Genomic DNA, 27,986 nt, shown 5'->3' with positions numbered 1-27,986 from the left:
CGCATGAGCGAATGTGTGTGTTATTTTCAATTTCCATGGTCAGTATTTCATAGTTTCACCCCAGAGATCTTTCACCTCTTTGGTTAAATATATTCCTAGGCAGTTGGTTTCCTTGTGCCTACTGTAAATGTTGCATTCTTGATTCTTACTTCAGATAATTCTCTGTTATCCAGCAATACCAGTAAAACCACTGATGGGGGACTTGGATTTTATACCTGGCCACTCTGCTATGTTCAGTTGTTAGTTCTAATGGCTTTTAAGTGGTATCTCTGGAGTTTCTATATATAAGATTATGACACCCAATGCTCTCACTCAGATTCTAACTGAGCTAAGCCTCCACCCTCACCATGAGCTAATGCTCAAAGTTTGCTGTGGAGAGCTGGAGGCTAAGAGAAGGAAATGCTGCACCTGTGAACTGCAAATATAGTCTCTTTGAATTCTAGAAAAGACAGCTAGCTGTGCAAGGCATGGGAGGACACATCTTTCCTGTTGCCTTTTCTTTGGTGTCCAAGGCTATAAAAACAGAGGAACTGTCAACAAGGAGACAGGGACCTTCCAGTAGATGAAGCTGTGCAGGCTGGAGGCTAAATTTAACAGTGAAAGGTTAGTTTTCTTTGAGTCATCCCCCAGTAGTTTGCAGTTGCTGGTATCGACAAGGAGGCTGCTGGCTCCAACCTGGCTCAATCCAGCACACAGTAGTTCTCCACCCCACCTAACCACAGGTGAACTTTAAAGAAGCTAAGTGATGTGCCCAATTTCACACAGATGCTTCTGGGAGCATTTGGGAGCCAAAGTGAATTCTCTGACTCCAAAGATTGGACTTCTTGTAGTTTCTTTCTTCACTCAATGCTAGACATAGATGGATGCTGCAGTGGGGTGGGGGTGAGGGTGGGGGAGTGCCCTTGGATGAGACTAGCAGGTGAAATGAGAGTAAAGAGCAAAGGAAAAAGAAAGATGTGGAAGAGGAGAGCCTGAAAGGGGGTATTAATTTTGAGTTTGGTTTTAAGTTCTTGTGCATATATGAAGGTATGTGTATGTGTGTGTTGTACATGTGTGGGTGTGTGTGTGCATGCATGTGCATTCATGTGGAACCAAAAGTTGACACTGTGTGTCTTCCTTTATTGCTCTCTACCTAGTTATTTTGATTTCCCGTGTATGGCTGTTTGCCTGAACGCATGTCTGTGCACCATGTGCATGCCTGGTGTCCCAGGAGGCCAGGACAGGGTTCAAATCCCTGAGACTAACTGGAGTTACAGATGGTTGTGAGCCACCCTGTGGGTGCAGAGAATTGTGTCGTGGTTCTTGAAAGAGCCAGCTCTTAAACCCTGAGCCATTCCTCCAGCACCAATCCACCTACATTATTTTTGTTTGCTTGTTTAGAAACAGTGAACCCAGAGCTCACCAATTAACTAAGCTGACTGGTCAGAGAGCTCCATGGATCTGCCTGCCTCTGCCTCCTGCATGCTAGGGGTTCCGCTGCCCACAGCCACTCCCAGTTTTTTAAGTGGGTGCTGGGATCCGAACTAGGGTTCTCATGTTTGTGCTGCAGACAATTTCCTAATGGAGGCATTCCCTTAGCCATGTTTTTGTGGGTCATGTTATGTTCTGTGTTTCTTCTTTGGTGGTGGGATTTGAATCCAGGACCTTGTGCACACGGGGGAAACATTCTGCCTGTGAGCTGCACCTCCAGGCCTGTTTTTCTGACACGGGGTCAGGATGCCCTTGAAGTCACTGTGTAGTCTAAGCTGCCCTCTACACCATTCTTCTGTCTTCACCACTTGTTGTATATTGGCATTGCCCCAAATATAGCAGATTCAGATATCATTAATCATTAGCTCCTAATTTTCAGCAGCCAAGAACCCAGGCTCCCTTCCAGGATCTTGAGAGGCTACAATCAAGGCATTGGTCAGACTGCGGCTTCACACCAAGACTGTGGAAGGATTCATTCCACCCTCCTGGCCATCAGCTCCACACTGTGTGTAGCTGGCTGTCATTCTCTTTTTCTGTGTTGTTATTGTTGTTGTTGTCATTTTTATCCCAAGGTCTTCCTTATCTCCTGACCGCATGGACCTCTCCAACGAGAGCCTTCAAGAATGTAAGTAAGTGAAATGTTGTATTTATTTTATACAACTCTCAATAATAACCACAGACTGAGGGGCAGGTGCTACAAGGATAGCAGAGTAAGAATCTACCCCCCCCCCCCGCTGCTCTTCCCTGCACTAGTCCTTACTCCCACGATATGGGTATTCTTATGTCAGTTACGGTAGGATCCCCGACATGCACTCTGACTTTTGACCCTGTGACTTTAGGAAACTTCCAGGTTCTCATTTCTGCCAGGGATTTCTCTTTACTGATTTAAGAGATTATTTTTTTCTAACTTGAAAGGCATAATACAACAGAAAGGTCTTCATATATGATATAATAGAAAGGAGCTTCTCTTGCATCCAAGGCATGATGTGTCCTGTATGTCTTCTCATGATGGGAAACGGGTGCAGGGATGGGGTGCTACGTCAAGTTGGCACTAGCAATTCAGTGTATTGAAAGAACAGTATAGGAAGAGGACAGGGCGAGAACCCTGATGCCTTGGCCTGTGCCACCTTAGAAGGACAAATGGAACTTTTCCAGTGAAGAGAATGGAGACAGCTTCAGTCCAGGAGTGATGAACCCATGAGAGAAAATGACAGGAAAGCTAGGCTGAAGAATTCCTTCAGTAGTGTCCTCCTCTACATCACCCTTCCCCCCACAAGCTTCCTCTCCTTCCATCATGAAGCCCAAACACCACACCCTTTCTGCTCCTCCAGAGCTCTGTCCCCTCCTGCCCACAGCACAGTCACTGTCTCAGGTGTTTACCAAGGCTTGACCTCTGCTGCCAGGTTCCCCAGCCCCTCTTAAGACCTCACTCCTAACCATCCCCACCCACTTCTCAAGGATTTCGCAGGAGCCTGAGGAAGGACAGAAGCCCATCTTCCTCTAAGATGTCCCTGTCTGCTGCCCTTAGCCCTGTCCATGGTCCTGCATGAAAGGGGACACCTTTCCCATTAAGCAGTACCCCTTAAGCTTCCTTTGTACACAGTACAGGTTCCAGCAAAGTGAGCTGACAGGAACTAAGAGCCATGTGCCTTCATGGACGGCTGCCTTGGTAAAGCCTGCAGGGGCAGTTATAAGTACTAACAGATCCACCTCTCACTTTTACAAGAAAATAAAGACATTTCAGGGAAAAAAACGAAAACAAAAACAAGTGTCAATCTTTAAGAAGGGTTTCATGACATTAGCTTTAAAAATCTAAAATTCACCAGATGGTTGTGGCACTCGCCTGTAATCCCAACATTTGGGAGGCAGAGGTAGGTGGATCTCTGTAAGTTTGAGACCAGCCTGGTCTTCAAGAGCTAGTCCCAGGACAGCATCCAGCGCCACACAGAAAAGCCTTGTCTTGAAAAACAAAACAAAACAATCTAAAACTCATGTGTCATTTGACTTAGAAACTCCATGTCTAAGAATCTGTCCTAAGAATTCATTCACATGTGTGTAAGAGACATAATCTTAAAATTATTACATGGTATTTTGTAGTTGCAAGTGTAAAGAGATGACCTAAGAGTGAATGAATAGAGTGAATGGAGGCCAGATAAAACACAGCACAGCACATGGAAACATGCAAAAGCAGTCATTCAAAGAAAGGAGGCAGCTCTGTTTATACCAACAGGAAACTCTCCACAGTTAGGCAAAGAAAAATATGCATTCACTCTGTCCATAGTCCCCAGTCCTGGGGGGGGATGTACCTGTACTTAGATACAGGTGTGGTCAAGTTTTATTTCTAGACACCATGCTATAAATCTCTGCTATTCCAACTGTAGGGGTGTGACTTCCTCAAGTCCAGTCCTAAACCCAAAGGTGTCCCAGAATGTTGGGCTCTCACTCACTGAGTCTTCAGTGACAGACCAGCAAGCACAAGAAAAGTGAGGTTTGTCTCCTTACAGAGAAAGTTGCTTCAGCTATCTGTTTGGTATCAATCATAGATGCTAAAAGAAGAGTTCAGAGAGGGAGAGGACAAGACCAGGTTGCAGAAACACATAGAGACAGCTGACTTGGAAAAGGAGGAGCTAACGGGCCCCCAGACTGATAGCTGGGAATCCAGCATGGGACTGACTCAGGCCCCCTGAATATGGGTCTCAGCTAGAAGGACTGAGCAGTCTAAGGGACCTCAGACAGTGGAACCAGGATGTATTCCTGGTGCACAAAAGGACCTTGCAGGCACATTCCCCATGGAGGGACACTCTCTTAACCTAGAGACAGGAGAGAAGTCCTAGTCCCTACTTCAAATGACTTGTCAGATTTACATGACCCCACCTGGATGCCATAGCCCTACATGTGGGGGGGGATGGGAGGGGAGGGTGACCAGGATGCCAGGATGCATGTGAGGGGGGAGAGAGGGTAAGAGGTAGGGAGGGAGGGAGAGGGAACTGGGATCGACATGTAAAATAAAAAAAAATAAATTTAATAATAATAAAAAAGTAGTGTTCAGATGCCTCAAAGAAGAGCTGGGTACATGGCTTAGTGGTGGAGTACTAGGTTAAGCTAGATGAGGTCCTGAGTTTTATCTCAGAATGAGAGAGACAGACAGCGAGAGACTCACATCTTTTCCTGTTAACATTAGATCTATTCTCTAAGGTCATTAGGTCACAGTAGGAAATGGAGGCAAAGCCTGCTGGTTTTGAGACCTCAGCCAGCTCACAGCATCCTGATCTTACCATCAAAACAAATGTGTCTTGTTAAACTCGAGTGGGAAAGGAGCCATCTACACAACTGGAAACCCTCCCAGGTAAGATCCAGCACAAAGCTGATCAGGGATTAGCAGGCAAATGTGCTAATTAGAAGTTTCCACCTGCATTGCTAAAATTTAGTTGGTAAAAATAATCCAGGCTTACACCTCTATGAATATAAATGCAAAAAAAAGTGAAGGCATTTTTTAATAGATGGATTTTATGTTGTGGCAATTATAACTACATAATGTGTGAAACCCACAAAACATCACAGAGGACATACTGGGCTGTTTTACTTTGAATCAGTGACATAATTTGGAAGATTGGAGGGTCTGATCCATGCCATTTCTTAGTGTTGTCTATTATTCTTCAGTTCTCTAAAGTGAGCCCACCCTAGGTGGTACCCACTTGACTTCTTGGCACATATACAATCATCATTCCACACCATGTAATAGTCATAGCTGAATTCTACTTGGAGCTCTAAACCTGGGAATCTAGACATGTAACCCATCCCATGTTATACCTTCCCATATATAAAACCACAAGGATTGTACTCAGGAGACAGAGGCAGGCAGATCTCTGTGAGTTCGAGGCCAACCTGACCTACAGAGTGAGTTCCAGGACAGGCTCCAAAGCAATACAGAGAAACCCTGTCTCCAGAAACAAAAACAAAACAAACAAAAAACTTCACAAGGATCCAGGGGCTCAAACCTTGGCAGTGACATTTATTCAGAGATAATCTTGTTGATTCCCTGCCTTAGAAACTGAGTGTTAGGTCCTAGAATTCCATACCTCAGCTCTATCTTCCTTTCCCTGCAGCCATCCCCCTCTTCAGAGTGTATTGTTAGAAGTGTCTAAAAACTATTCCAAGAGTTTCTCATGTTCTGAAACCTGCCAGTGGCCTGAGACTTTAACACCAGCTGAAGGAGGTGATCTTCAGAAGGGGTGAAGACCACACCAATCCCCCTCCTCCTGCCGAGGCCAGAGGGGCTGCAATCCAGAGACACCTCATGAAGTGGGACCCTTTGTGGGACTGTCTCGCAAGTGGCTTGTTTCATAAGCATAATGTCCTGAAGGTTTTGTAAATGGAACTGGCCACAGTTCCCCTCTTCTGAAAGCTCGAGGTATGGGCTGGAGGCTGAAGGAATGCTGCATCTGAGGGTTGAATGAAAAGTCTCTGGAACCCTGGTTGTAGAGGATGCGCAGGGAGAGAAAAGGGAAGGGGATTAAAGGAGGAAGGATATTGTAAAGATTCAGACAGCAGAAGCATAGAAAGTTACTGGAGGGCAGGGGCAGCGAGATGACATGGGGGAGCACAGCAGGTAAAGGCATCTCCCACCAAGCCTGAAGCCCTGAATTCATTTCCCCAGAGTCCACATGATGCAAGGAGGGAACCCACTCCCAATACTTGTCCCCTACCTCCACTCATACATCATGGAGCCATGTCATGTACACACAGATGATGCACACACACTCATGCACACAAAATAAACAAAGTATTTTTAAAGGATGACATCAGGGTCTATATCTTGGAGTCTATGTTCCCTGGGTTAGCCTAACCACCTCTGGCAGGGAGAAGTATCCCTTCTTTACCTTTTTATGAAGCTTCTGGTAGGTTGTGGCTCCTAGATTCTTCCTCTTTCTTAATTGGTGATAAAGTCAGCTTCACATGTATTGCCTAAACTTAGATCCTGCTCATCTTTGCAGCAAGCACAGCCAGCTATGACTCAGGGACCTTGGAAACGGGTTTGTTTGTTAAAGGGCTGTGCCATTGTAGACTTGTTCAACAACTCTCATAGAATTAACATGCATATTACACCTTTCAGTGGAGGTTGAAGTTACAAACATACCTCTTTCAGTAAATTGCAACATATTGTCCTGCATGACTCTAAGAATGAGCAATGTGAGGAATCACTTATGGCACCAAAGACCACTATATGCAATGGTTCTACAGAGGAAATCATCTCAGAGTGACCCAGTGTGAGGGTCAGGTTGAAAGGCTCTGACAGGAGGATTTATACCACAGCCCAACATGAAGATTCACACCAAAGACAAAAGATACTACAGCTCTGATAATTCCTATGGTCACAAGACTTCTGAATACTGGAGAAATTGTTACTGGAATAGGGGGAAGAATGGTTTGACAAGGATTGTGGTCCAAGTCAGTGGTTTCCACACTTTTCCAAACTTGTGTAATTATTAGAAGCACACCAACACTCTCTTTGTCTCTTTATATATGAATTTGTGCATATACGTGTATATATGAGTTCACATGGGTGTGGAAACCAAAAGTCAAACCTCAGGTCTCCTTCCTCAGTCATCAGACACCTGATTCCTTGGCAGGGTCTCTCACAGGCCCAGAACTGCTTAGTATGCTAGGCTGACTGGTCAGCAAGCCCCGGGGATCTGCCTCCCCAGGGCTGAGATTACCAGCACACACACACCACAACACCCAGTCTTTTTAATGTGAGTTCTGGGGGTTGAACTCAGGCCCTCATGCTTGTGAGACAGGCAATTTTCCAGACAGAGCCCAGAAGCCATTTTCTCTAACAAGCTCCCCTATGAATCCAAGCTTTGTAACAAAGTCCTTTGAACAAGAGTCACGCCCTCCACACTGCAAGGTGAACTAAGTTACCTCCTCTTGCTATCAGACAAGGGGATGCTGTCAAGCTAGTGTCTCCAGTCCTTCCAGCGGCAGCAGAGAGCAAGGCTGGACCTCAGGCTTTGCCCACCCGTAGCTCCCAGTCCCAGTTTCTGGTCTTCACATCCTGGGTTTGTCAAAACATCCTCCCTGTGTCAGAGTGGACTGACAGGAGCCTGTCCACTGCGCACCATGCTGAAGATGGGCGAGGAATCAGCCCTGCTCTAAGGGCCACTTAGAACTCATCCCCCTTCCCCTCCCCTCTTTTCCTCTCTTTGTTCATTTTTGAGACAGGAATCACAGGCATGTACCACTACCCCCGGTCATGACAACTTTCTAATCGTGAATTACAGTTAGGATCAAGGTAGGTTTTCCTTCTTGGACTTCATCAATAAAAGAAAAATAAAGATGTAAAAACAAAAAGGAAATAAAGTAAGAGACAACCAAAACAATATTTAAACATGAATCTGCTGGTTACTCAGTGCTCAAAAACTGTATATTTTGTTGTTTTTTTTACATTTATTTATTTTAACATCAGAAAGAAAATAAATGCTGGATGGTGATGGTGCATGCCTTTAATCCCAGCACTCAGAAGGCAGAGACAGTCGTATCTCTGTGAGTTTGAGGCCAGTGTGGTCTACAGAATGAGTTCCAGGACAGCCAGGGCTGTTACGTAGAGAAACCCTGTATCAATAAAATGAAATAATAAAGTGAAAACAAAAAAACAAACAAACAAAAAAAAAAACACAAACAGAGCAGTCTTGAGAGAAAAATAAGAAGCACGGGACAGAAGCACTCCTGACAGAAGCGGAAGCTCCTTGCACCTGAGAAGGATCCAGTTGGCCCCACCCCCATTGAGGCTCTCTGCTGTTATGTACTGATATCAAATAGGGCCTCCATCAACATGGACTCTGTATAAAGACAGCAGAGGGCTCCTACCCAAGGAAGTTCCCCCAGTGTGCTGGTCTGCAGCTGACAGTGCAGGGATTCACGAGGCAACACCCCAGACAGCTGTTGGCAACACATGGATGATGAATGATGCTTGTGTATATGGGAGCCAAACACCTGTTACCAGCCATTCCCAGCTCTCCTGCTAAAGCCCTGCCTCCTGGGGATTCTGGTTTTACCACTCTGGGACTTCTAAACCACAAGCAGGAAAGAGCTCTGTTGTAGATGAAGGCCTGCATGGCCTAGAAACTAGGAGCTGTCCCAGGACAAATGAGAGCTCTTGTCAACCCAAAGAAAGCACCCATGGGTGGAGACAACTTTTGGGTGGCTTGCTCCACAAAAGGATAACTCTGGGCAGCACAGCCTTGGAGAGGAGACACAAAGGGGTTCTGGAATTTGCAAAGGCAAACAGATAATTCTCTATCAAGATTAGATGGAGGAGATGCAAAATCCACAACCACAAATTAGGTGGCCTCTGTTTTAGAGAGGGCCCAGTTGGTGGCAGTCCTGGCAGCTCAGCCTCCCCCTGCTGGCCTTGCTTGTCCATGGTTGTAAAACCTGCACTCCAGGCACGTTCCCTGTTGATTGTAGTCTCTTGGATAACTGACTGTGTCACCATGCCATTTCTTCCAAGGTTCCTGAAAACTTCCTGCATGCCACTGACTCCATCAAGTAAGTGTATCGGTGAGCACACCCTTCCTGGTTCCAGAGAGCTCTTTCACTTGGTCAGTGATCTCCTTTGAAGGTTTCTATAAATGTTTCACCTTCATTCAATTTCTGGGCCATTACATTATTCCATCAAGATCCTGCATCCAGGGCTGGGGAGATGGTTCAAGCTAACAATCATGAGAATCTGAGTCTAAGTTGGGAACCCCAGGACCGAGGAGGCAGAGACAAGATGCTCCTTGGATCAATGCACTTGCCATCTAGCCTAGCCAAACGAGCCAGTTCTAGTCAAAAGTGGGAAACCCTGCTTCAAAAAGACAAGTTGCAGAGTGACTGGAGAAGACACCCAAGTTTGACCTCTGGCTTCCACATACCTCTGTACACATACATACATGTGCACACACACAAAGAAATATACACAACAAAGACCCAACATCCACTCTGTTCTAGGACTGCTTGAGTCAGGCTCCAGGGAACTGAGGCTGGGGGAGCCTGCAAAGCTGAGCTTGAGGGAGGCTAAAGGGGGTCCTGTGCCACAGCTGGCCCCAACCCTGCAAGTGCACATGTCTCCTCCACCTCCATACACCTTATACTCTCAGCTTCAACTTGGGGCTTCTCAAATGTGATCACAGACTTTCCAGTGCACAGGCAGGGCTCTATTTGGTTGAGGTGAAGGACTGTGGGCTCTTAGTTCCTTTCTTACTTAGATGAAGATACGAAACAACAAATTTGGAGAATGCTACAGATAGGGCTGGCCCTGGGAATAATCTAGGGAAAAGAATGATTCTCATGACACTCAAAGATTCAAGTCCAAGTGTGCCTAGAAGAACATCCTTTCCTTGTATCAGTTTTATTGAGATATAATTATACATCCCAAGCTCATGTCCCATTCAGTGATTTTTTTAAAGCACAGAGTTCTGTAACAATAATCATAATCTAATTTTAGAACAATTTCATTAACTCCAGATGAGTCCCACACCCAATCCCTTTTAAGCATGTCTAGCCCTCCTTCCAGAACCTTGACAACCTTTAATCTGCTTGTCAACCCATTTGGACACTTCACATACTGGGATCATGCAGCATGTAATTTTCCTGTGACTGGACTTCTCACTGGCACACTGGAACATTTATTTTATGTTATTGCAGAATAATATTCTCTATTATAGCAGACCACATAGCTTATTTTTTTTTATTGGGCAGTGAATTTTACTTTCGTTTATATGGTTTCATTATGATAAAATGCCAGGGTGAACACTCAGTGGGCAAGTTTTTGCATGGTTGGCTATCTTCACTACTCTTGGTAACTTTGTGTTTAGTATTCAGAGGAAACCCCACCAGTTCATATTCTCACCAGTGATATGTGAGGGAGACAGTCTCTCTGGCCTTGTCAATACTTGCTGCCTAAAAAAAAATTCAAAAGGATAGTTGATTCAGTTAGTTTCTCTGTGTGTGTCCCTGTGTGTTTGTGGTGCTGGGCATTGCATTTTCAGATCCTGTGTGCTTAGAATGATTTGGAAGGTCGGAGCTAGGTCCTAGAGCAGACGTATCTGGCATATTCTCAAATGATGACCCTCTATGGGCCACGTCTCAAGGAACAATAGGTCCTTGGACCCTGTTCTATGTTAAAGTTTTTTTGTTTGATTGGTTGGTTTTTTGTTTTTTGTTTTTTTCTTTTGGAGGCAGGGTCTCATGCAATCTTGAACTCACCAAGGGTGAGGTGACCTTGAGCTCCTGATATTTCTGCCTCCATTTGCCTTGTGCTGGGACTGTCGGCATGCAGGACCATGCCTGGTTTACACTGAGCTGTGAATCACACCCAGGTCTTCCTGCTTTCATGGCAAAACACTTTACCCATGAGCATCCCCCAATCATTGTCAACTTAACTAGATTTAGAATCACTATGGAAGCACACCACTAGGAATATCTGTGAGATTGTTTCTAGAAAGTTTTCAAAGAGGAGGCCAGATTTACTCTGAATGTGACAGTGCACCCCGTTGTCTGGGGTCTTGGACTGAACAACAAGGAGAAAGCCTTGTTCTCTCTACTTGACGGTAGATGCAGTATAGCCAGTTGCCCTCTCCTGCCTCCATACCTTCTATCCAAAAATAACTCTCCTCAAACTGTGAACAAAAATAAGCCCTTACATTGCCATTGCTATATCAGCGAGAAAGGCAACTAGGATTGTACTCAACTGCAAGGTCAGAAGCATGTCTGCTGTTGGGCTCAAGACAATTCCTCAATTGATACAGAGGATCCTTGCCCCATGGGCCATCTTTGGAACTGCAAAGATCCAGAGCAGTGAGTACCACCAAATGGTTCAGACCCAGCAGCATCAACATCACAGGGGATTTGTTAGAAACACCACTTTTTGGACCCCACAGCAGGGATGTAAGAAACTGTGATCCACACTGCCATTTGAGAACATGCTAAGCTCAAGCATCACTGACTTGAAAGAACTTCTGTTTAGAAACAGTCTTCCTGAAGGCCTGGACGTATGCCCTTTCTAAAAGTGCTCTGTTTATTATATTATGCACTCACATCTGCACACCGAGGTTTGAAAATGACCAGCTTTAATGAGACACTGCATGTATTCCCAGCAGGACCTGGGACCAAGCATGGTGATGGCATCTTTTCACTCCTTCCCCATTACTGAGCACCAGCTCTTCAGCATAGGACTGTCCTGATTTCTATGGGAGAATGTCATATATCCTGTCCCTCTACCCACAGAAGGTGAACGCCTCCCCAAAGAGTTTGGCTCTTCTCTTCCTCTCTCTTCTTCCCTGCACTCCTCTCCCCATCCTGTGCTAGCTAATCTTGGTTAGCTAGCACGACCATGTTGGTTGGTTGTCAACTTAATTGAATAATCAACTAAAATAAAAGCTGCTGGGTACTCAAGTGAGGGGTTTCCTTAGCCAGATTATTTGAAGCAGGAAGACCCACCCTAAATGTGGGCTGAACCTTCTGGCAGCAGCCAGATAAAAGGACATTAAAAGCTGGGTGGTTGTAGTGCACACCTTTAATCCCAGCACTCAGAGACAGAGGCAGAGGCAGATGGATCTTTTTAATTCAAAGCCAGCCTGGTCTACAGATTGAATTCCAGGAAAGGCACCAAAGCAGAGAAACCCTGTCTCGAAAAACAAACAAACAAACAAAAAACAAACAAAAAAAGGGGGGGTATGAAAGGAAGCTACTGGTTTTCTCTTGCTTGCCCTTATTCTTGTTGGGAATTAAACTATCCTGTTCCTTCATCAATATCAGAACCAACTCCTCTGGACTTCCAACATACACTGAAGTTCAGCAGTTTTCCAGGAATCCTATAGACCTCCAGCACCAGACTGGGACTGCTGAGACATCCAGCCTCGTGGACTAAACAATCACTGGATTCTTGGATCTCCAGTGTGAGACAGCCGTTGCTGAACTTCATGGACTCTATGACTCGTATGCCAATCGAATAAATCCCCTGTAATATATATCCACTATACCAGATTTGTTCCTTTAAGGAACCCTAACCATAACCCCACCCCTTCCTTCTCCTTTCTTCCCTTCTTTCCCTCCCCCTTTGATCTTCTCGTCCCCACCTTGTTGAATAGATAGAAGAAACCCTTCTAGGGTGTGCTTTGTTGAATTATGTCTAGAAGGATATGTAGGAGTTCATTGGGCAAATGGCAAGAAGTCCTTCTATGCCATGAATGGTGCACAAAATATTCGTCAATGGCGGCAGGTGAGCTAGGGTTGGAAAGGAGTATGGTGATAAATTGTGATGGCATTTTGCACAAAGCTGGGGCTTTGGGTGTCTACATCTTCAAGTATGAAGGTGGTTCCATTATTGATTCTCTGAACTGAGAATCCTGAGTCTACAGGATCTCCTGGAAGTGAGAAAACTTGATGTCTATGTCCTGAACCCTCAGTGACTTGGAGACAAAAGTTGGAGAGGGTGTGTTTTTGTTATCTGTGGGGCTGGTTAGTACCAAACATTGAATCATCTTTCAGGAGGTTTGTCTGAGTTGCCTGGTAATGAGTTATATGGAAGTGATGCTTTCCCATGAGGGTGACCATGGCCTCACTTCCAACATGATATCTGAAAGTCAACAGCATGGGAATGCAATATCAAAAGCAATAGGGGTCTGAGACCAGACTGAACATCCCTGACTCCATTTTCAAGGACACCCCAGAAAGGCATAAAGGTAATGTTCCAGTGCCCAAACACAAGGATGATGCCTAGGCTTCCATCTAACCTCTGTACAGCTCCTCAAAGAACACAGGACTTAGCTGGTGTTTCTTAGAAGCCTCCTTGACCAAGAGTATATTCTAACACTCCCAAGGTAGGTTTGGAGTATGTTCAATAGTTCCCTGTGTACTTACTGTAGTGTACATGGACCCTGTATTCCATGACCTCACACACACACACACACACACACACACACACACACACAAAGAGTCAATCTAAGGTTTGTTCCCTAGCTAAAAAGATGAGTTGCATGAATGGCACTCTTCTCTTTGGGGAGATGAGACAGGAAGTATAACAAGCCTGGTTGGTGGGAAGACACTGCCAATTAAGTGCTGACCAGCAAGCAGGAGGACCCTAGTTCCATCCTCAGTGCCCATATAAAAAGGTAGGCATGATGGGGACTGTGTGTAAAATCAGTGCTGGGGAGGTGAAGATAGCAGATATCTGGCCAGCCTAGCCCAACTGGTGAGTCCCAGGTTCCAGTGAGTGTCTCTGTCTCAAAAAACAAGGTACACAGTGCCTAGAAAACATTTTCTGGCTTCCATAAGCACAAGCACAAGTTTTCCCTGAAGAACACTGTAAAGTAGAGGCAAGGCCGCAAAAGGTCCATGCCATGGGAAAGAGAAGCTGACGAGGACTTGGGATCAGGAAAGTGGACGGATGGGCAGAAGAGCGGGACTGCTTGAGTCAGCCTCTGCGAAGCTGGATCTCTCACACCCTTCAGGGCTGTAGGCCAGCTCTAGCTTGTGCCGGGGGGGGGGGGGGGGGGGTTTTGAGGATAGTCTCCTGTGAACCACTGCAAAGTTCTAGAAGAGAACTCCACAGAAGTGGCTGACCCAGCTGCAGTGAAGCAGAGTGCTCGTGTGTGTGTGTGTGTGTGTGTGTGTGTGTGTGTGTGTGTGTGTGTATACAAGTGTTTTGAGAAACAAAATGGATTCAAAAGCATTTCAGATAAGGAATGGGTTGGCTTTAGACATTAGAACCCGAAGACTACCCAAAGCCATAGAAATCCGAGACTGACCAAAGCCAGAGCCCAGTGTGCTGGTGCCAAGTCCAGGAGTCATGATTCAAAGGGCAAGCAGGATCAGAGACCTGAGAAGGGTCTGGAGGACTGCTCGGTGAGTAAATTGCTTGCTGCACAAGTCTGAAGAATTGTTTGGGTGCCAGAGACCATGCAAGGGTTGGGTTTGTTGGAGGCTGTCTGCTAGTCTATTGCTGTGAGGTGGCGGTAAAAGAGAAGCCCCGTGTTCAATGTGAGACCCCAAGGTGGAGCTTCAATTGAGGAAGATTCCTTTTGCTGGGGCGAGCGGAGAAGAGACAGAAATATCTGCAAAGGAAGTTAAGACCCACTGTAGGTAGGGTCTGTGCGAGGAGGAGCGACCCGTGGACCCGCAGCAGCTCCTAAGAGCTACGGCTCACCTGCTGTACCGGTTTTGCAGATTCCGGACCTTGCTCTGCAGAGCGGCTGCAAGGAGCAGCAGCCTGGCCTCAGCTGTCACCCACGGGTGACCGGACGACGTCCGCGCCTCGGCCAAGCTTGGAACTACACTTCCCAGTGTGCCAGGCGGGCGGGGCGCGGCGGGGAGGGCGCAGGCTCCTTCCCAGCAGCGAAGGCGGAAACAAAAGAGCCCGGCGTCGCCGCCCGCACACTCGCGCACCGCGCCTGGGCGCACACGGAGCAGCCCCGCGAGGCGGCAGCCCGGGACACGCGGACCCGCCGCAGCCCCCGCCGCCTGCCCCATGGCGCTGAAGCGGATCCAGAAAGTGAGTGGCGGCCAGGCCGACCGGGGCGTCCCCGAGGGGTCCCTAGTAGTCTCGGGCACAAGACGTGGGAGGGGCGTGGGCACTGGGGAGGCCGGGGTGCGGATCGGCCCGGCACAGGTGAGGCGTGCACACGTAAGGTCCGGGTGCCTGGAACCTGGGGCGCCCGGATCCCTCCGTGCCCTCTCCCGGCTGAGCCTAGAGCCCTGGGTGCGGATGCCGGTGGGTGGCCAGATTGTCCCGGGGTGTGTGCATCCCCGCTGGGCCGGTGCTTGCCCTGCAATGGGCGGCCTGCGTCCCCTATCACGCCGTGCGTCCTCACAGTGTCCCCGAGCCCTCCTTCTTGAGCTCGCACTCGGGGCTCCCCGGGAGGACTGGAAAGGTGTGGTGGGCCTACGGCCTTTATTGTCAGAGCGTGAGGCTGGGTCTTTCTAGGCTCTGCAGTTGGCTGGTGCTCAGTGGGAGGAAAGGGCTAGGAAAGCGGGATTGGGGCCGAGGAGCCAGCAGAAAGCTCTTGCCCTTGCTATTTTGGTTGCTCTGCAAGCAGCTGGCACTTCAGGTCACATAGCTGTACTGAGAACATAGTTGCTGATACACAGCAAGATGACCTCCTGGCTGTGATTCATAGAGAGACAAGCCAAGCAGGTTGTTGGCTTTTGTTTTTGTTTTGTTTTTTAAAAACACCCTCATGATAAACTTACATATAGAGTAGAAGACACAAGAGCGAGGACCACAAATTAAATTGTTTGGATGCTTTGACGCATAAGGAGAGAACGAGGAAGAAATAGGAACGGTCAATCAACACACCCGATCCATCCCAACCCTCTCTTTGTATTCTTTACCGCACCCATTTCTCCTGTTGGCCTGTCCCCCTTATTCAAGTCTTAACGTTTACAGCAGTCCTTGTTGGGAACATGGTGTATGGGAGCGCTTTGCAAGCAACTGCGCCAACAGTGGATAATGTGTTTGGTAATTGATTTCACAAGAAATGGATGGTTCCCTGAACATTTTATCAACCTTTCCAGCTACACTTCACTACAAATGTTTTGAATTTAGAGCCGTAGCTGACAGACATCTTTTGGTACAGAGGACAGCAACTTTTACACCCAGCCAAATGTGGGGTTCTTTTATGATACAGACATTAGCTGTGTAGATCGTTGCTATTCTTTGTACCACTGAAGGTCAACTCACTATAAAATGTAAAATCAACATTTATTAAGTAATGACGTTTTCTCTTTTGAAAATAGCACGGTTGTGTTTTATTTTTAACCATATACAAAAACAGGCCTAATTTTGAAGCTGTAGTTATCATCACTGTGGACTTCTGAACATTTACTGTAATGTTGGTTCCCATTTGGATCAGACAATATACATTTTTCCAAGGAAGTTTCCATACTTCCTTTCCTTTCACGGTGGTGAGGCATTTCCATGTGGCTTCCCACACGGTAGCTACTGATACCATAAGGTTTATCTGTAGAATATCCGTTCAGAAAAACGGGACTTTTTTGTAAATGAAGGCTTGACAAGTCTTGTCAGTCATGCTAAGCCCATGCATTTGACTTATGTTAGCATGGCAAATGCCCACATCTTTTTTTTTTTCTTTCTTGTTTTTAGTAGATATTGTTGAACAGAGTTGTCTATTACAAAGGTAACACTTGTTTCAGTAGTGTAGTGGGGCATCAGGGTCACCTAACAGAGGTAACACTTAAGTACGACTGATGTCAAATTGACTTTTTAGAGAAGACATTAGAGGTTACGTGATACTATGTTTCAGTATCAGACTTTGGCTTCCCTTCCTGGCATCAGACATTGACTGCCCCAAATCATATCATTCTTGCCAGCCAACCCTTCAAAACCAACTAACTCTACCATCTTCCTCCTTCCTTACCTGTCATCTTGCTGAGAACCAAGTCCAGGCTAATAAGCTGCCTAATGATCAGCTATAAAGCTCCCTCCCCAATATCCTCAGTTTTCAGGCTTTTATTTTACCAGGCTAATAAGCTGCCTAATGATCAGCTATAGATCTCCCTCCCCCAATATCCTCAGTTTTCAGGCTTTTATTTTAATCTTGTTTATTCCAACAAATGGAGTTCAATGCTAAACAAACAACAATAAACAAAAAACAAGTGTGTGTGTGTGTGTGTGTGTGTGTGTGTGTGTGTGTGTGTGTGTAAGAGCACATGCCAAGTGAGTATGGGTGCTCACAGTGGCCAGAAGAGGGCATCCGGTCCCCTGATGCTAGAGCAAGGTTGTGAGCTGTCCTCTGGAACAGTAGTAAATGTTCTTAACTGCTAAACCATCTCTCCAACCGTGTGTGTGTGTGTGTGTGTGTGTGTGTGTGTGTGTGTGTGTGTGTGTGTTGGGTTTTTTTTTTTTCCCCAGACAGGATCTCTCTGTGTAGCTTTGGAGCCCATCCTGGAACTCTGTAGACCAAGCTAGCCTTCACCTCACAGAGATTCTCCTGCCTCTCTGCTCCCAAGTGCTAGGATTAAAGGCGTGTGCCTTGAATATATTTTAAAGTAATTGGATAATTTTGGGCCACTGGGTTGTACTGTTTCCTTCACCTAGTGTATCTTGGAGCTCAGAAACCCAGGTTTGCAGTGGTGTATCAGAGAGTACAGGCAGGGAGACAGTCCCTAGGGCAGGGAACAGAGTCACTGCAGACCCCACTGCTGCCAGTGGAAACATGCTGAATCTCTAGGTTGAGTTGGGGGTTAGCATGGAAAGGTCAAAAGCCCTCTTGTTCTAGTCTGTTCCCTTCATCCAAATAGGGAACCGGAGGCTAGAGTTGAGAAGGGTTTTACCCAGAGTTAATCTCTTGAGAAGTGATTTGGCACGTTTGAGAACAATGGTCACAGCTTCTCATTTTTCCACCTGGGAAAAGAACAAAGATTTTGGATTCAAACTGTGCCTTTATACAAAGCATGCAGACACGAGTGCTTCAAATGTATCTCTGTGCCAGAGTAGACTAAATGATTTAATGCTCTAATTTAGACACTCTGTGCCAGTTTTGCATTTCAGCTCATAAATTTACACACCCGTGGCCTATTTTTAGAGGCAGAGAAAGATGTTATTACAGTCACCTAAATCTCTGAAGGAATAAAGTTTGAACAAATCTGAGAAAAGAAGCCTGAAGCAGATTTGAAACAGAGAGCAGCTTTTAGTTGAGAGTCTATTGTTAGCTGTTTTCTAGGTGTTTCTTCTGTGAACACTGTTTTTCAGTCTTCAGTACACTTTGCTCTGAAAAGTCACTTTTTAAACGATCCATGTTCTAATATAATACTGAACACATTGAAACCTGGGGGAGAAAGGAACCCTAATGCAGCCATCATCGACATCTTTGTCTCTTTCCCTTTGTGCTTATTTTACATAAGGACATTTTGGTAATAATCACACTGGATGGTATGTGCTAGACTTCAGCCTTTTTTGTTTGTATTCTGAAACGTGAAACAAAAGGCTTTTCTTTCATAAATAACACAACACAGATAATTATCCTTCCCTGTATAGTGTTTTGTCCCAAAATGAAACATTTGGGACTGGGAGTGTGGCACCATGTTAAAACACACACCTACTGCTCTCAAAGCCAGCACCACAAGAAGAAATAAGTTGCATTTGGTTCCAAAAATTGACCCTTGGGCTTTTTAATAATTAATCTAAATTGTGTGCATGAACGTAAATTAAAATGCAGTTTTATAAATGTTTGAGCTGCTTGGACTTTGGTTTGTACCATTCTAAATCGTAGTGTTTGTGCTGGTCTAGTAAACATGGTGTCTTAAGCAGCTTGACCCTCCAAGTCTGGGTCATCATCCAGGGAAAGAGGATCTAGCTTTTGTTCCTGGCTCTGTGGCTAACCGACTTCTGTTTTCTTACCCACACGATGTCCCCAAGGATGACAGCCAGTACCATGTGTGGAGGTTGTTCTGCCTAATCCACGACAAGAGCTTAACTTGCAGGAATTGCCTGAGTCCTTCATGAGGCCCTGGAGCTAGAAAGAATCTAATTCCCACCCTTCAGGTGATGAAACAAAGCACAGAGTTGTCAACTGGGGTGCACAGGATATCTGGCATATGGCAATGGCTAGGACTCCAAGCCAGACGTCCCTCCCAGCAATGGCTTCAGTTCAGGGTTCTCCCATCATGTGGGTCTTTATGTTGTTTTTCTAAACTAAAAGACAAGGAGTCAAGGATCTGGGACTTTAGCTCATTGGTAAAGTGTTCACTGGACATGCATACATCTTGTTGCCCCAGTACTTAGGAGGCAGAGACAGGAAGGATCAGTCAAAGGTTATCCTCAGTTACATACTGAGTTTGAGGCCACCCTGGGCTGTACAAGACGCTGTCTCAAAAACAAGCACAGAAGAAAGACGTAGCGTCAGATGAGTTTACAGAGATGGATGTTGAACCATGCAATTTGGCCTCTGCATGCCTAATTGCCACCGTAGCTCTGCTGTGAGCAATGCTCAGTCACCCTTCTCCTCAGAGATGACCCTCACCACTGAACCCTGGAGAATAACAGCTCCATTCATCTCCCCATACCCCTGGAAATGTTGGCTTCTCCAAAAGGATTTAGAAAAACAATCGCCTGTAGTTCTTTAAATAGTCTGTTGGTATCATTTCATTGTGGAATTTTCATGACATAATTGCAAATTGGCCCAATTGTTTAAGTGCCTGTCATGACTTTGAGTAGTAAACTATTCACATGATAAGGTTAAATGCAAGACTAAAGAAAGAGGGAAATAGCCTAACAGAAGACATGAGAATCCCGGTATCTCTGTCATTTGTGGATGAACAGTTTGCCTCAAGAGGAGAGGAAGCGGTATTCTCAAGGAAGCCACAGTGGGGGCTTTTCTTACCCTTATGCCTCTATAATTGAATTCAGGCTTTTGCTCCCTGTCTGTACTCTTCTTTCTTTAACATAACAAAGGTGCAAGAAGATGAGATAATTTATTATAGCCTATAGAAGTTCTGAGGAAATAGATAGCATAGAGCTAGGTGAGAATGTTGACACCTATTTAGGGGAGCCAGACACAAACCAAAGGCTGTAGATTGCCTCCAGGAAGCCAGGAGGCTCCCTGCCCTTCAGCTCCCTGAAATACATGCAGAAACATTTGGACCTGTATTTTCATTCGGTGTTGCTAATCCAAAGCTATATAAGGAAGTTAACAGTTGCCTACCAATGTGTTGGTCCAAACCCCGCCCACCTTTTAAATACTGGAATAAATGATATTCCATTGAAAACAGGAACTAAGCAACTTGTCCCTTCCCTCACGCATTAAAGTCCTGGAGTGACACAGGGTTATACAATATGCCCAGATTTGTAATTGGGGGCTTGGAGAGCTTCTCAGGCCATCTATCAATGAACATATGTGTGACAATGCAATCAGATTTTAGACTGCTTTGGTGTACATGATCCCTAAGAAGCAGGGATCATGTACATTTAGTTTACTTCTGGTTAAGCTTCACACAGACAGCACAAGGGCCTTCCATGTGCAGTAGTTCTCCTTGGGGTAGAGAGGAAGCAGTGTGGGGTCTAGATGCACTGTTCCACTGTCTTGCCTCTTCCTGGGTTTTTGGTCAACCACTGTCACTTCTGGTTGTGTGTATGTTGCTTATCTTAAGGATACCATGCTGCTTATTTGGAAGCAATAGGCAACAATAGAAGGATAAGCAATAAGAAGTATCTTCCTCAAAGGAGTGGGCGGGGCTTCATCCTTCCCATTAAACTTGCTCAGATAACTCCTGTGCACCTGTGTGCACTGGTGCACTCAGGGTGGAGTCTTTCCCCTGGTGCCAGAGTTTGGGAGTACTATAGCTAGGTGGTGCAGGGGTGTGTGTGTGTGTGTGTGTGTGTGTGTGTGTGTGTGTGTGTGTGTACACTAAGTCATAAGGTAAAATATATTTCAAAATTTGGCTGAAGTGACCCATAGGCAACTGCCCTGCCTTTGGGTGTCCTCTTTTTTATCACCTGGGCTTATATCTGTGTTAAAATCTTTGCTTAATAAATTCCAAATATATTTCAATTACAAAAAGGTGTATGGGTGCCCACAGGTCATTCATACACAAGATCAAATGTTCTGTCCTTGGATGCATTTCCAGTTAATACAGAATGTCAACACTCCATTGTTTTCAACCTTAAGTAGCAACTAAGTATCCAGTTAGTGGTTCAGCCACAGTGTTGAAGAGTAGCACCTTGATTATTTTTATTATTGATACTTTGACACAAATCTATATAGCTGGACTCAAACCCATGTTCCTTCCTTCTGCTTCACCCCTCTGAGTATTGGGATCATAGGTGTGAAACACTGTGCCCACCTTTTAAGTTTAAGATAGATTCTTTTTCAAACACAAACAATTGTTACATGCCTATTCTTTGCCAGTTATTAAGATGGGAATATTAGTATTCAGGCATCTGTGCTGTCTGTCCTTGGGATTCTGACAGGATACACCTTCAGCTGCAGTTACTGAGAGCACCACCTGTGCACATCCACTACCTTCCCTTTAAAAGGGCCCTGTCTACCTCCTCTCTCTCTCTCTCTCTCTCTCCCTCTCTCTCTCTCTCTGATTCTCATTTTTCTTCTGCTGCTCCTATCCCCAGAGGCCAGTCTCCCCTCTCCCCTCTCCCCTTTCCCCTTCCCCCTTTTCCCATTCACTTTCCCCTAATTAAAAAACAAAACAAAACAAAACAAAAAAAAAAAAAAAAAAAAAAAAAAACCCTCCACCCTACCTCTGTCGAATGTCATCTTTCTCTCATGAGTCACTTTATAAAATTACAACAGGGAACTCTAGGGACTGGAGAGAGAGATGACTCAGTCTGCTTGGTCTTATTCCAGAGGACCTGAGTTTGGTTTCCAGCACCCACTCCCTGTCTTCTCATCTCTGCAGGTAGCCCCCCCCCCCCCCCCCCGGGCCCCACATGCGTATACACAGAGAGACATACATAAAAACAAAATAATTATTTTTTTAAAAGGAATAGAAATTTGAAAATCACTATTTAGTAACAAGTATGTGGTAGATATGTTTACATTTTATGTACATTTTAAAAAACGGGTTTTGTTTGTTTTCTTTTTTTTTTTTTTTTTTTTTTTTTTTCCTGAAACACAATCTTGGTGACTATGAATTAACGGTAAGTTTTGGTAATGTAGCACTCAAAAGGCAGTATGGGAACTGGAGAGACTGCTCAGTGGTTAAGAGTACTGGATGCTCTTCCTGATGACACTGGTTTGACCCCTCCCCCCCTCATACCCCCATAAAGGCTCACAACTGTCTGTGACTCCAGTTCCAGGGCATCCAACGGCCTATTCTAGCCTCCACAGGCTCAAGGCATGTTGTCATGCAGTCAGGCAAGACATCCATACATTCAAAATAATAAAAATAATCTTAAATTAACCTATACAATAAGCAAATAAAACTAAGGGGGGAAAGATGATATGTAGCACATTCCTTGTGTCTAGACTCTGCCATATGTTGTATGCAGTCATTTCCTGTCATGTTTTTCTGGTCGTGGAAGTGGTTTGAACACAAGGACTCCTCACAGCCTATGAGATAGCGTCATTTCAAACCTTTTGTGAGGTCTCTTGAGAGAGACACAGAATTCGTTTTCATTTGCTTCCTCTTACCTGTTGTTTCTCTTGAGCACATAACCTCACTTCAGCACAGGGCATCATGGAGAGCAGTGTACTCTGGCTATCACAGTCCCAGGATGAGTGGATCTGGGGTGAGAAAGAAGACTGAAGTGGAGGTCAGATGGTCTGAACCTCTGTTCTAGCTTTATTTTTTGACCTGGGCTAAGAGAACCAGTCATTATTTTCAACATGGAGAAACCTCATGGGTGAATGTGATTGTTTCCGTAGTCCCCTCTGTGGATCTGTGTGCTGCATCCATCATACGTATGTGCGTTTGTACATGTGCATGCATAATATCAATCTCTTTCCACCACTGTGGCAGGGGATTGAGCCCAAATGCTCTGTAAAGCCCTCTGCCAGTAAGTGATACCCAGAGCCTCCCTTTTTAATTTTAAGCAACTTAAATGTCATTTGCAGTTTGTTTTGTTCAGCAAACATCTTAACTTGTCACCAAGGTAAAAACCTGAGCTGTGTGCTCTGACAGCATCAGAGATAAGTTCTATTGAATTTGAGATTCTAAGAACTTTTCAATATTGGCATCATAACATGTACTATAATGTTTGTAAGTCCTCTGATTACAAATCACTTATTTGTAATGCAAATAGGATGTATTTCTATGATGGGCTAATAATGTAACATGCTTTTCTAATTCTATTTGGCTTCCATCTCTTTGACAGGTGTCTTTGTTCTGTAAGAATTGTTTCTTCCTGGTATGTAGAGAGCTGCCTTGCATAGTTGCCTCATCTGTTGAGTTTTAGGGACCCTGAGCTGTGCAATTATAGAATACCTTCTATATTGGTATACTAAGCCATTCAGGGTATACTAAATGAATAAGGAGAGCCACAGGAAAGTAGACATAACCGGCAATAAGGGTAAGACAAAAACTGTAACTATAAATAGATAGACATAGGGAAATGCCACAAGGAAAGAACAATGTATTTATTCAGGAAGGAAGTCAAACCCAGGGAGAGCAAATTCATTTGCAGGAAATCAGGAGTTCTTTAGTGGGAAAGATGGGCTTAGACATACCTAGATCTGGAGAAATGTGAAATGATTTGAAAGACACAGGGAAGCCCTGTTTGTACAGAAAGCTGTGGAACTGAAAGCGCTAGAAACTCATGACTAATTTGGGTCAGATAACCATGCCTTTGGGAAGCATTGGTAAGCTATGGCATGGGGCCTTGGTTAAATGGAGGACGTGGAGGGCCATGCTGAGAACTGTATACTCAATACAGAGCCTGCCTGGTGAAGCTGTGGAACATTTATGTCTCCAAATCTGGGGCTGGCTGTGCATCCTTGCCCTCAAAGGATGCAATGTCATTCCCTGTGTGTGAGCATTATTCTGATGAATGTTCTGAACAAAGATGGGCAAGATATTCTGGGAATAGATTAGGGACCCACTGACTGAGGGTGAGAGAAAACCTCTAGTTAAATGATGTTTAAGGTAAGATCTGAAGATAAAAGTGAGGTTGGTGTATGCCAGGGATAGTGTCATATGCCTTTAATCCCAGTGCTTGGGAGGCATAGACAAATGGACCTCTCCGAGTTCGAGGCCAGCCTGGTCTACAGAGCAAGTTCCAGAACAGCCACAGTTACACAAAGAAACCTTGTCTGGAAAACACCAAAAACAAACAAACAAACAAACGAAAAGGGAGGTTGGTAAAATAATGGGAAGGAGAGGGGGAAGGAGGAGGAGAAGAGGGGGAATAGTGAGACTATGAATGTGTGTATGTGAGTTGAAAGGGGAAGTAATTAAGGATCTTCCTAAGAGGAAGCCATGTTGAACAATACAGGCAAGATAATATTTTGAAAAATTGAAAGTTATTTGAAGTAATGCAAAGTCTCTCTCTCTCCCTCTCTCTCTCTCTTAACTGGGCCCAGCTATGTAGTCTAGGTTTGCCTTAAAGTTACTATGTAGTCCAGGCTGGCTTTGAATTCATGATTCTCATTGTTCTGAGGTCTGAGAAGCACAGGCATATAACATCACCCCAGCTATAAACCTTACTTTATGGTGAATGGAAAATATTACAAACGCTTGACATGGTGTCCTGTGGACATGTTGGTGTCAGCAGTGCATTAGGTGGGAAAACCCAAACAGCTGTTCATGTTCAAGTGTTATCAACTAGGGTCCAAGCCAGGGTGATTGCTGGGGACACTGAAGTGGGAAGGTAAGAAAACTGATGGGCTTTCTGGCACTGGCTGCTTTGATCACTCATCCCTGCCCGTCTTGCTTAGCCCTTCAAGTTAAATCTTAGATGTGGTCTGGCTGGGAGTCTCTTCAGCTCCCTTATTCAGTGTGCTCCAGGATACTTTAGTGAGGTCTTTCCAGCTCCTTATCCTGATAGGTCTCTGCTCTGACTGCATCTGCCACTTTTACCCTGTGGACCACTTAGGATGTATGAAGTTGCCTTCTGGACCCCCGTCCTGGGGAGGAATGAGGACCAAAGAGAATCAGAACATCTTGGTGTACTTATTAATGACAGGGTGTGGGAAGCTAGGGTGGGCAGGATGGGAAGCTGTCAGATGCCCAAAGCTAGAGTTTAGGTCACTGGCATGAATAAGTGTGTTTTAACATTAAGACTTCCTAAAGTAGAGTCACATATAGCATGGACTTGTCTAAAGTATATTTTATTTATGTAATTCCTCTGAAGCAAACATGTATGCAAGTGTATGTGTACATGGAAGTAACTGAGTAAGCCTGGGGAGATGGCTCAGTCGATAAATGACTTGCCACCCAAGAGTGAGAACCCCTGAGTTCAAATTCCCCAAAGCCACATAAAATTCTGGCAGCATGCATGTGAAATCCTATAATCCTAGCCCTCCTGTACTGAGATGGGTTAGGAGACCAGAGAATCCCTGGGAGCTTGCAAGTCAGCTAGCCTGTTGTACCCAGAAACCCTGTTTCAAACAAGGAGGAAGGTGAAGACCAGCCTGAGATTGTGCTCTGACCTCTACTTGTTCTCCATGCATACAGGCTTACAAGAGCACAGACATACACACACTCAGTTAAAAAAAAAAAATTAATAAATAAAATAAAAGGGCTGTAAGAAATCATACACAAGGTAGCAGTTGGGGATGCAGCCATTGCGGCTGCTCAGAAGTCTGGGGAAGTGGATTCTTCCGATGCGCACCAGTGGGCACCAGGGTCATTTCTGTCTTCACTCCCCACCTCCCTATGAAACTTATCTATATTATCTCTTTGGAAAGCTGCCTTGGGCTGGGACATTGACTTAGTGGGTGAGGTACCTGCTATACATAAGTGGGGACCCGAGTACCCATCTAAGGGCCTGAGTGTGCTTGTAATCCCAGCGCTGGGGAGGCAGGCAGACTCACTGGCTTCACAGGCCTGCTTGCCTAATCTACTTTGCAAGTTCCAGGCCTCTGAGAGCTCCTGTCTAAAACAAAACAAAACAAACAAACAAACAAACAAAAACAGTGGAGCCTCTGAGATGTCTTAGTGGGTTGTAAATCTGACAGCCTAGGTTTGATCCCTGGAACCCATGGGGAAAAGCCAGATGTAGTGGAGACTTGGTAGAATCACCTCGGAGCGTCCAGCTCTGCTAGCCTGCTATAATCAGCATGGCAGAAACAATAGAGATTTGCCTCAGTGAAGAGAACCAGCTCCTAAGAGTTGGCCTCTTGACAGCAATGTGTGCATAATGGTATGCTCATACTCATGCTCACACATACACATATATTGCACATATAAACATGTGCACACACACACTAGTAGTTAATAAATAAAAGCTGAAAAACAAGGTGAACGATTCTTGAGGTTAACCTATGTTTTCCATGTGGGCATGAGCCCACACATACTTACACCTACACTCACAGACACCCCTTCAAGGCAGCCTTTAACAGACACAGCAGATGTGTGAAGTAGCCAGGACCAGCTTGTTGCAGTGAGCTTGCTTCCTATCACTTAACGAATTGAATGCCAGCATTTTGAAATCTCCCAAGGAAGAAACCGTGTGCTATAAAATCAAGATGTCCTTTAACTCAAATGCAGAGGTCGTGTGTGGGGAGACATTGTTGACTGACATCTCTCTTTTGAAAGAACTCCAGGCTGCTGGGTGAGGAGAGGAGCCTGAACTATAAAGTCATAACATGTTTATTTACAGACAAACCAAATGTAACTCATCTGCCCCTTTAGAGGTAACACCAAATCAGGAAACAAGAAAATGCAGTCTTTTAAGAGTCACTGGCTGGTTTGGGGTTTTGAGGGAGAGATGTTTTTATCCTGTTAATTGCTAGTGAAGTTAGGGGTTTTGAAATAACATTTTCCTGTGCTTGGCACTGAATAATTTAAACTTGAGGCCACAAATAGGGCCCCTGTGCACAGGCTGTGTGCTCCCATCTGCACACACCCATCGTGGTATACATTATCCCATATGCAAGTTCAGACCCTCTGCCTGTTACAGCTAGAAAACCACAAAGGCATCTTTAGTATGTTCAGCATCAGTACTCCAGAAGTGTTTACTGTGCTTCGTCCTATTAAATCTTAGGGTAAATAAGGCCACCCTGGCTTGCTGGTCCCCTCTGCTGATGCAAAGGGGCTCCTACTCTTCTGGGAGCCAGGAGATGGACACAGCATCCTTCTCTCCACTCCTGGTTTTATTTCCTTGTATCTGTTTACTTTCTTTGAATTAGGCGGGCCTCAGCTACTTTTAGACATTAAGTCCCTAGAGACAGGGGCTGTGTCCAGCTTGTTTTGTGGAGAACACTTAGCATATTGTGGGGGTATTATAAACATACCATCTGTGCCCATTTAAATTCAGTTGAGGCCTCCCAGTGTTTCTCTTTGTGTCTTACTGATTATAAAAGGCTGCACTGGAATAGACATGCCTAGCCACAGAAGGCGCTAGAAATCCCTTTAGTACACATTTTTGCAGCCTTGCAAGGTTTTTTTGTTTTTGTTTTTTGTTTGTTTGTCTAGTCAAGCTATAAGGACATTGGCCTGCAACCTATTAATAACTTGCCTTTTGAAGTTTAGATACCCCTGCTACACATCTATCACGTGAACTTGGAAAATTGCTTCCTTGGCAGAGACCAATTTCCTCTAGGGAGCGTTTTTCGTCTGTGTTGATGGTATTTATTCATTGCTTGGTCTATATATAGATATAGAGTTGACTTCTTTTAAGCGTTGTATCAGATGTGAAGAAACCCCATCAAATCAACAACCCCACTTTTGGATTTCTGAAACGAAACTGAAACACACATCTACAAGGTACACTCACATTTACCCAGTGAGCTTGCCATGACATGTAACTGATGTCACTGTTTAACAGCCATTTCACACAATATGACCTCCATACATCTTTGCCTATGTTTTTAATATTACCATGTTCTTCGTTGAGGGAAGCC

At 45.0% G+C, this 27,986-nt stretch overlaps 1 protein-coding gene across 1 annotated transcript in view; it reads left to right on the top strand.

Moving 5' to 3' along the window:
• The first annotated feature begins 14,750 nt into the window (after nucleotides 1-14,750).
• The window catches only part of Ube2d1 (ubiquitin conjugating enzyme E2 D1), a 31,927-nt gene continuing 18,691 nt past the window's right edge, over nucleotides 14,751-27,986 (top strand). The window contains exon 1 of the mRNA XM_051186887.1: nucleotides 14,751-15,004. Within this exon, the coding sequence (XP_051042844.1) occupies nucleotides 14,981-15,004 (24 nt within the window). The 5' untranslated portion in view covers nucleotides 14,751-14,980. The remainder of the gene's footprint in view (nucleotides 15,005-27,986) is intronic.

The sequence above is a fragment of the Phodopus roborovskii genome, unplaced genomic scaffold (assembly GCF_943737965.1).
Source record: "Phodopus roborovskii unplaced genomic scaffold, PHOROB, whole genome shotgun sequence".
Taxonomy (NCBI): Eukaryota; Metazoa; Chordata; class Mammalia; order Rodentia; family Cricetidae; genus Phodopus; species Phodopus roborovskii.
The sequence above is the reverse complement of the archived record's forward strand: the minus strand, read 5'-3'. Positions and strand labels throughout refer to the sequence as shown.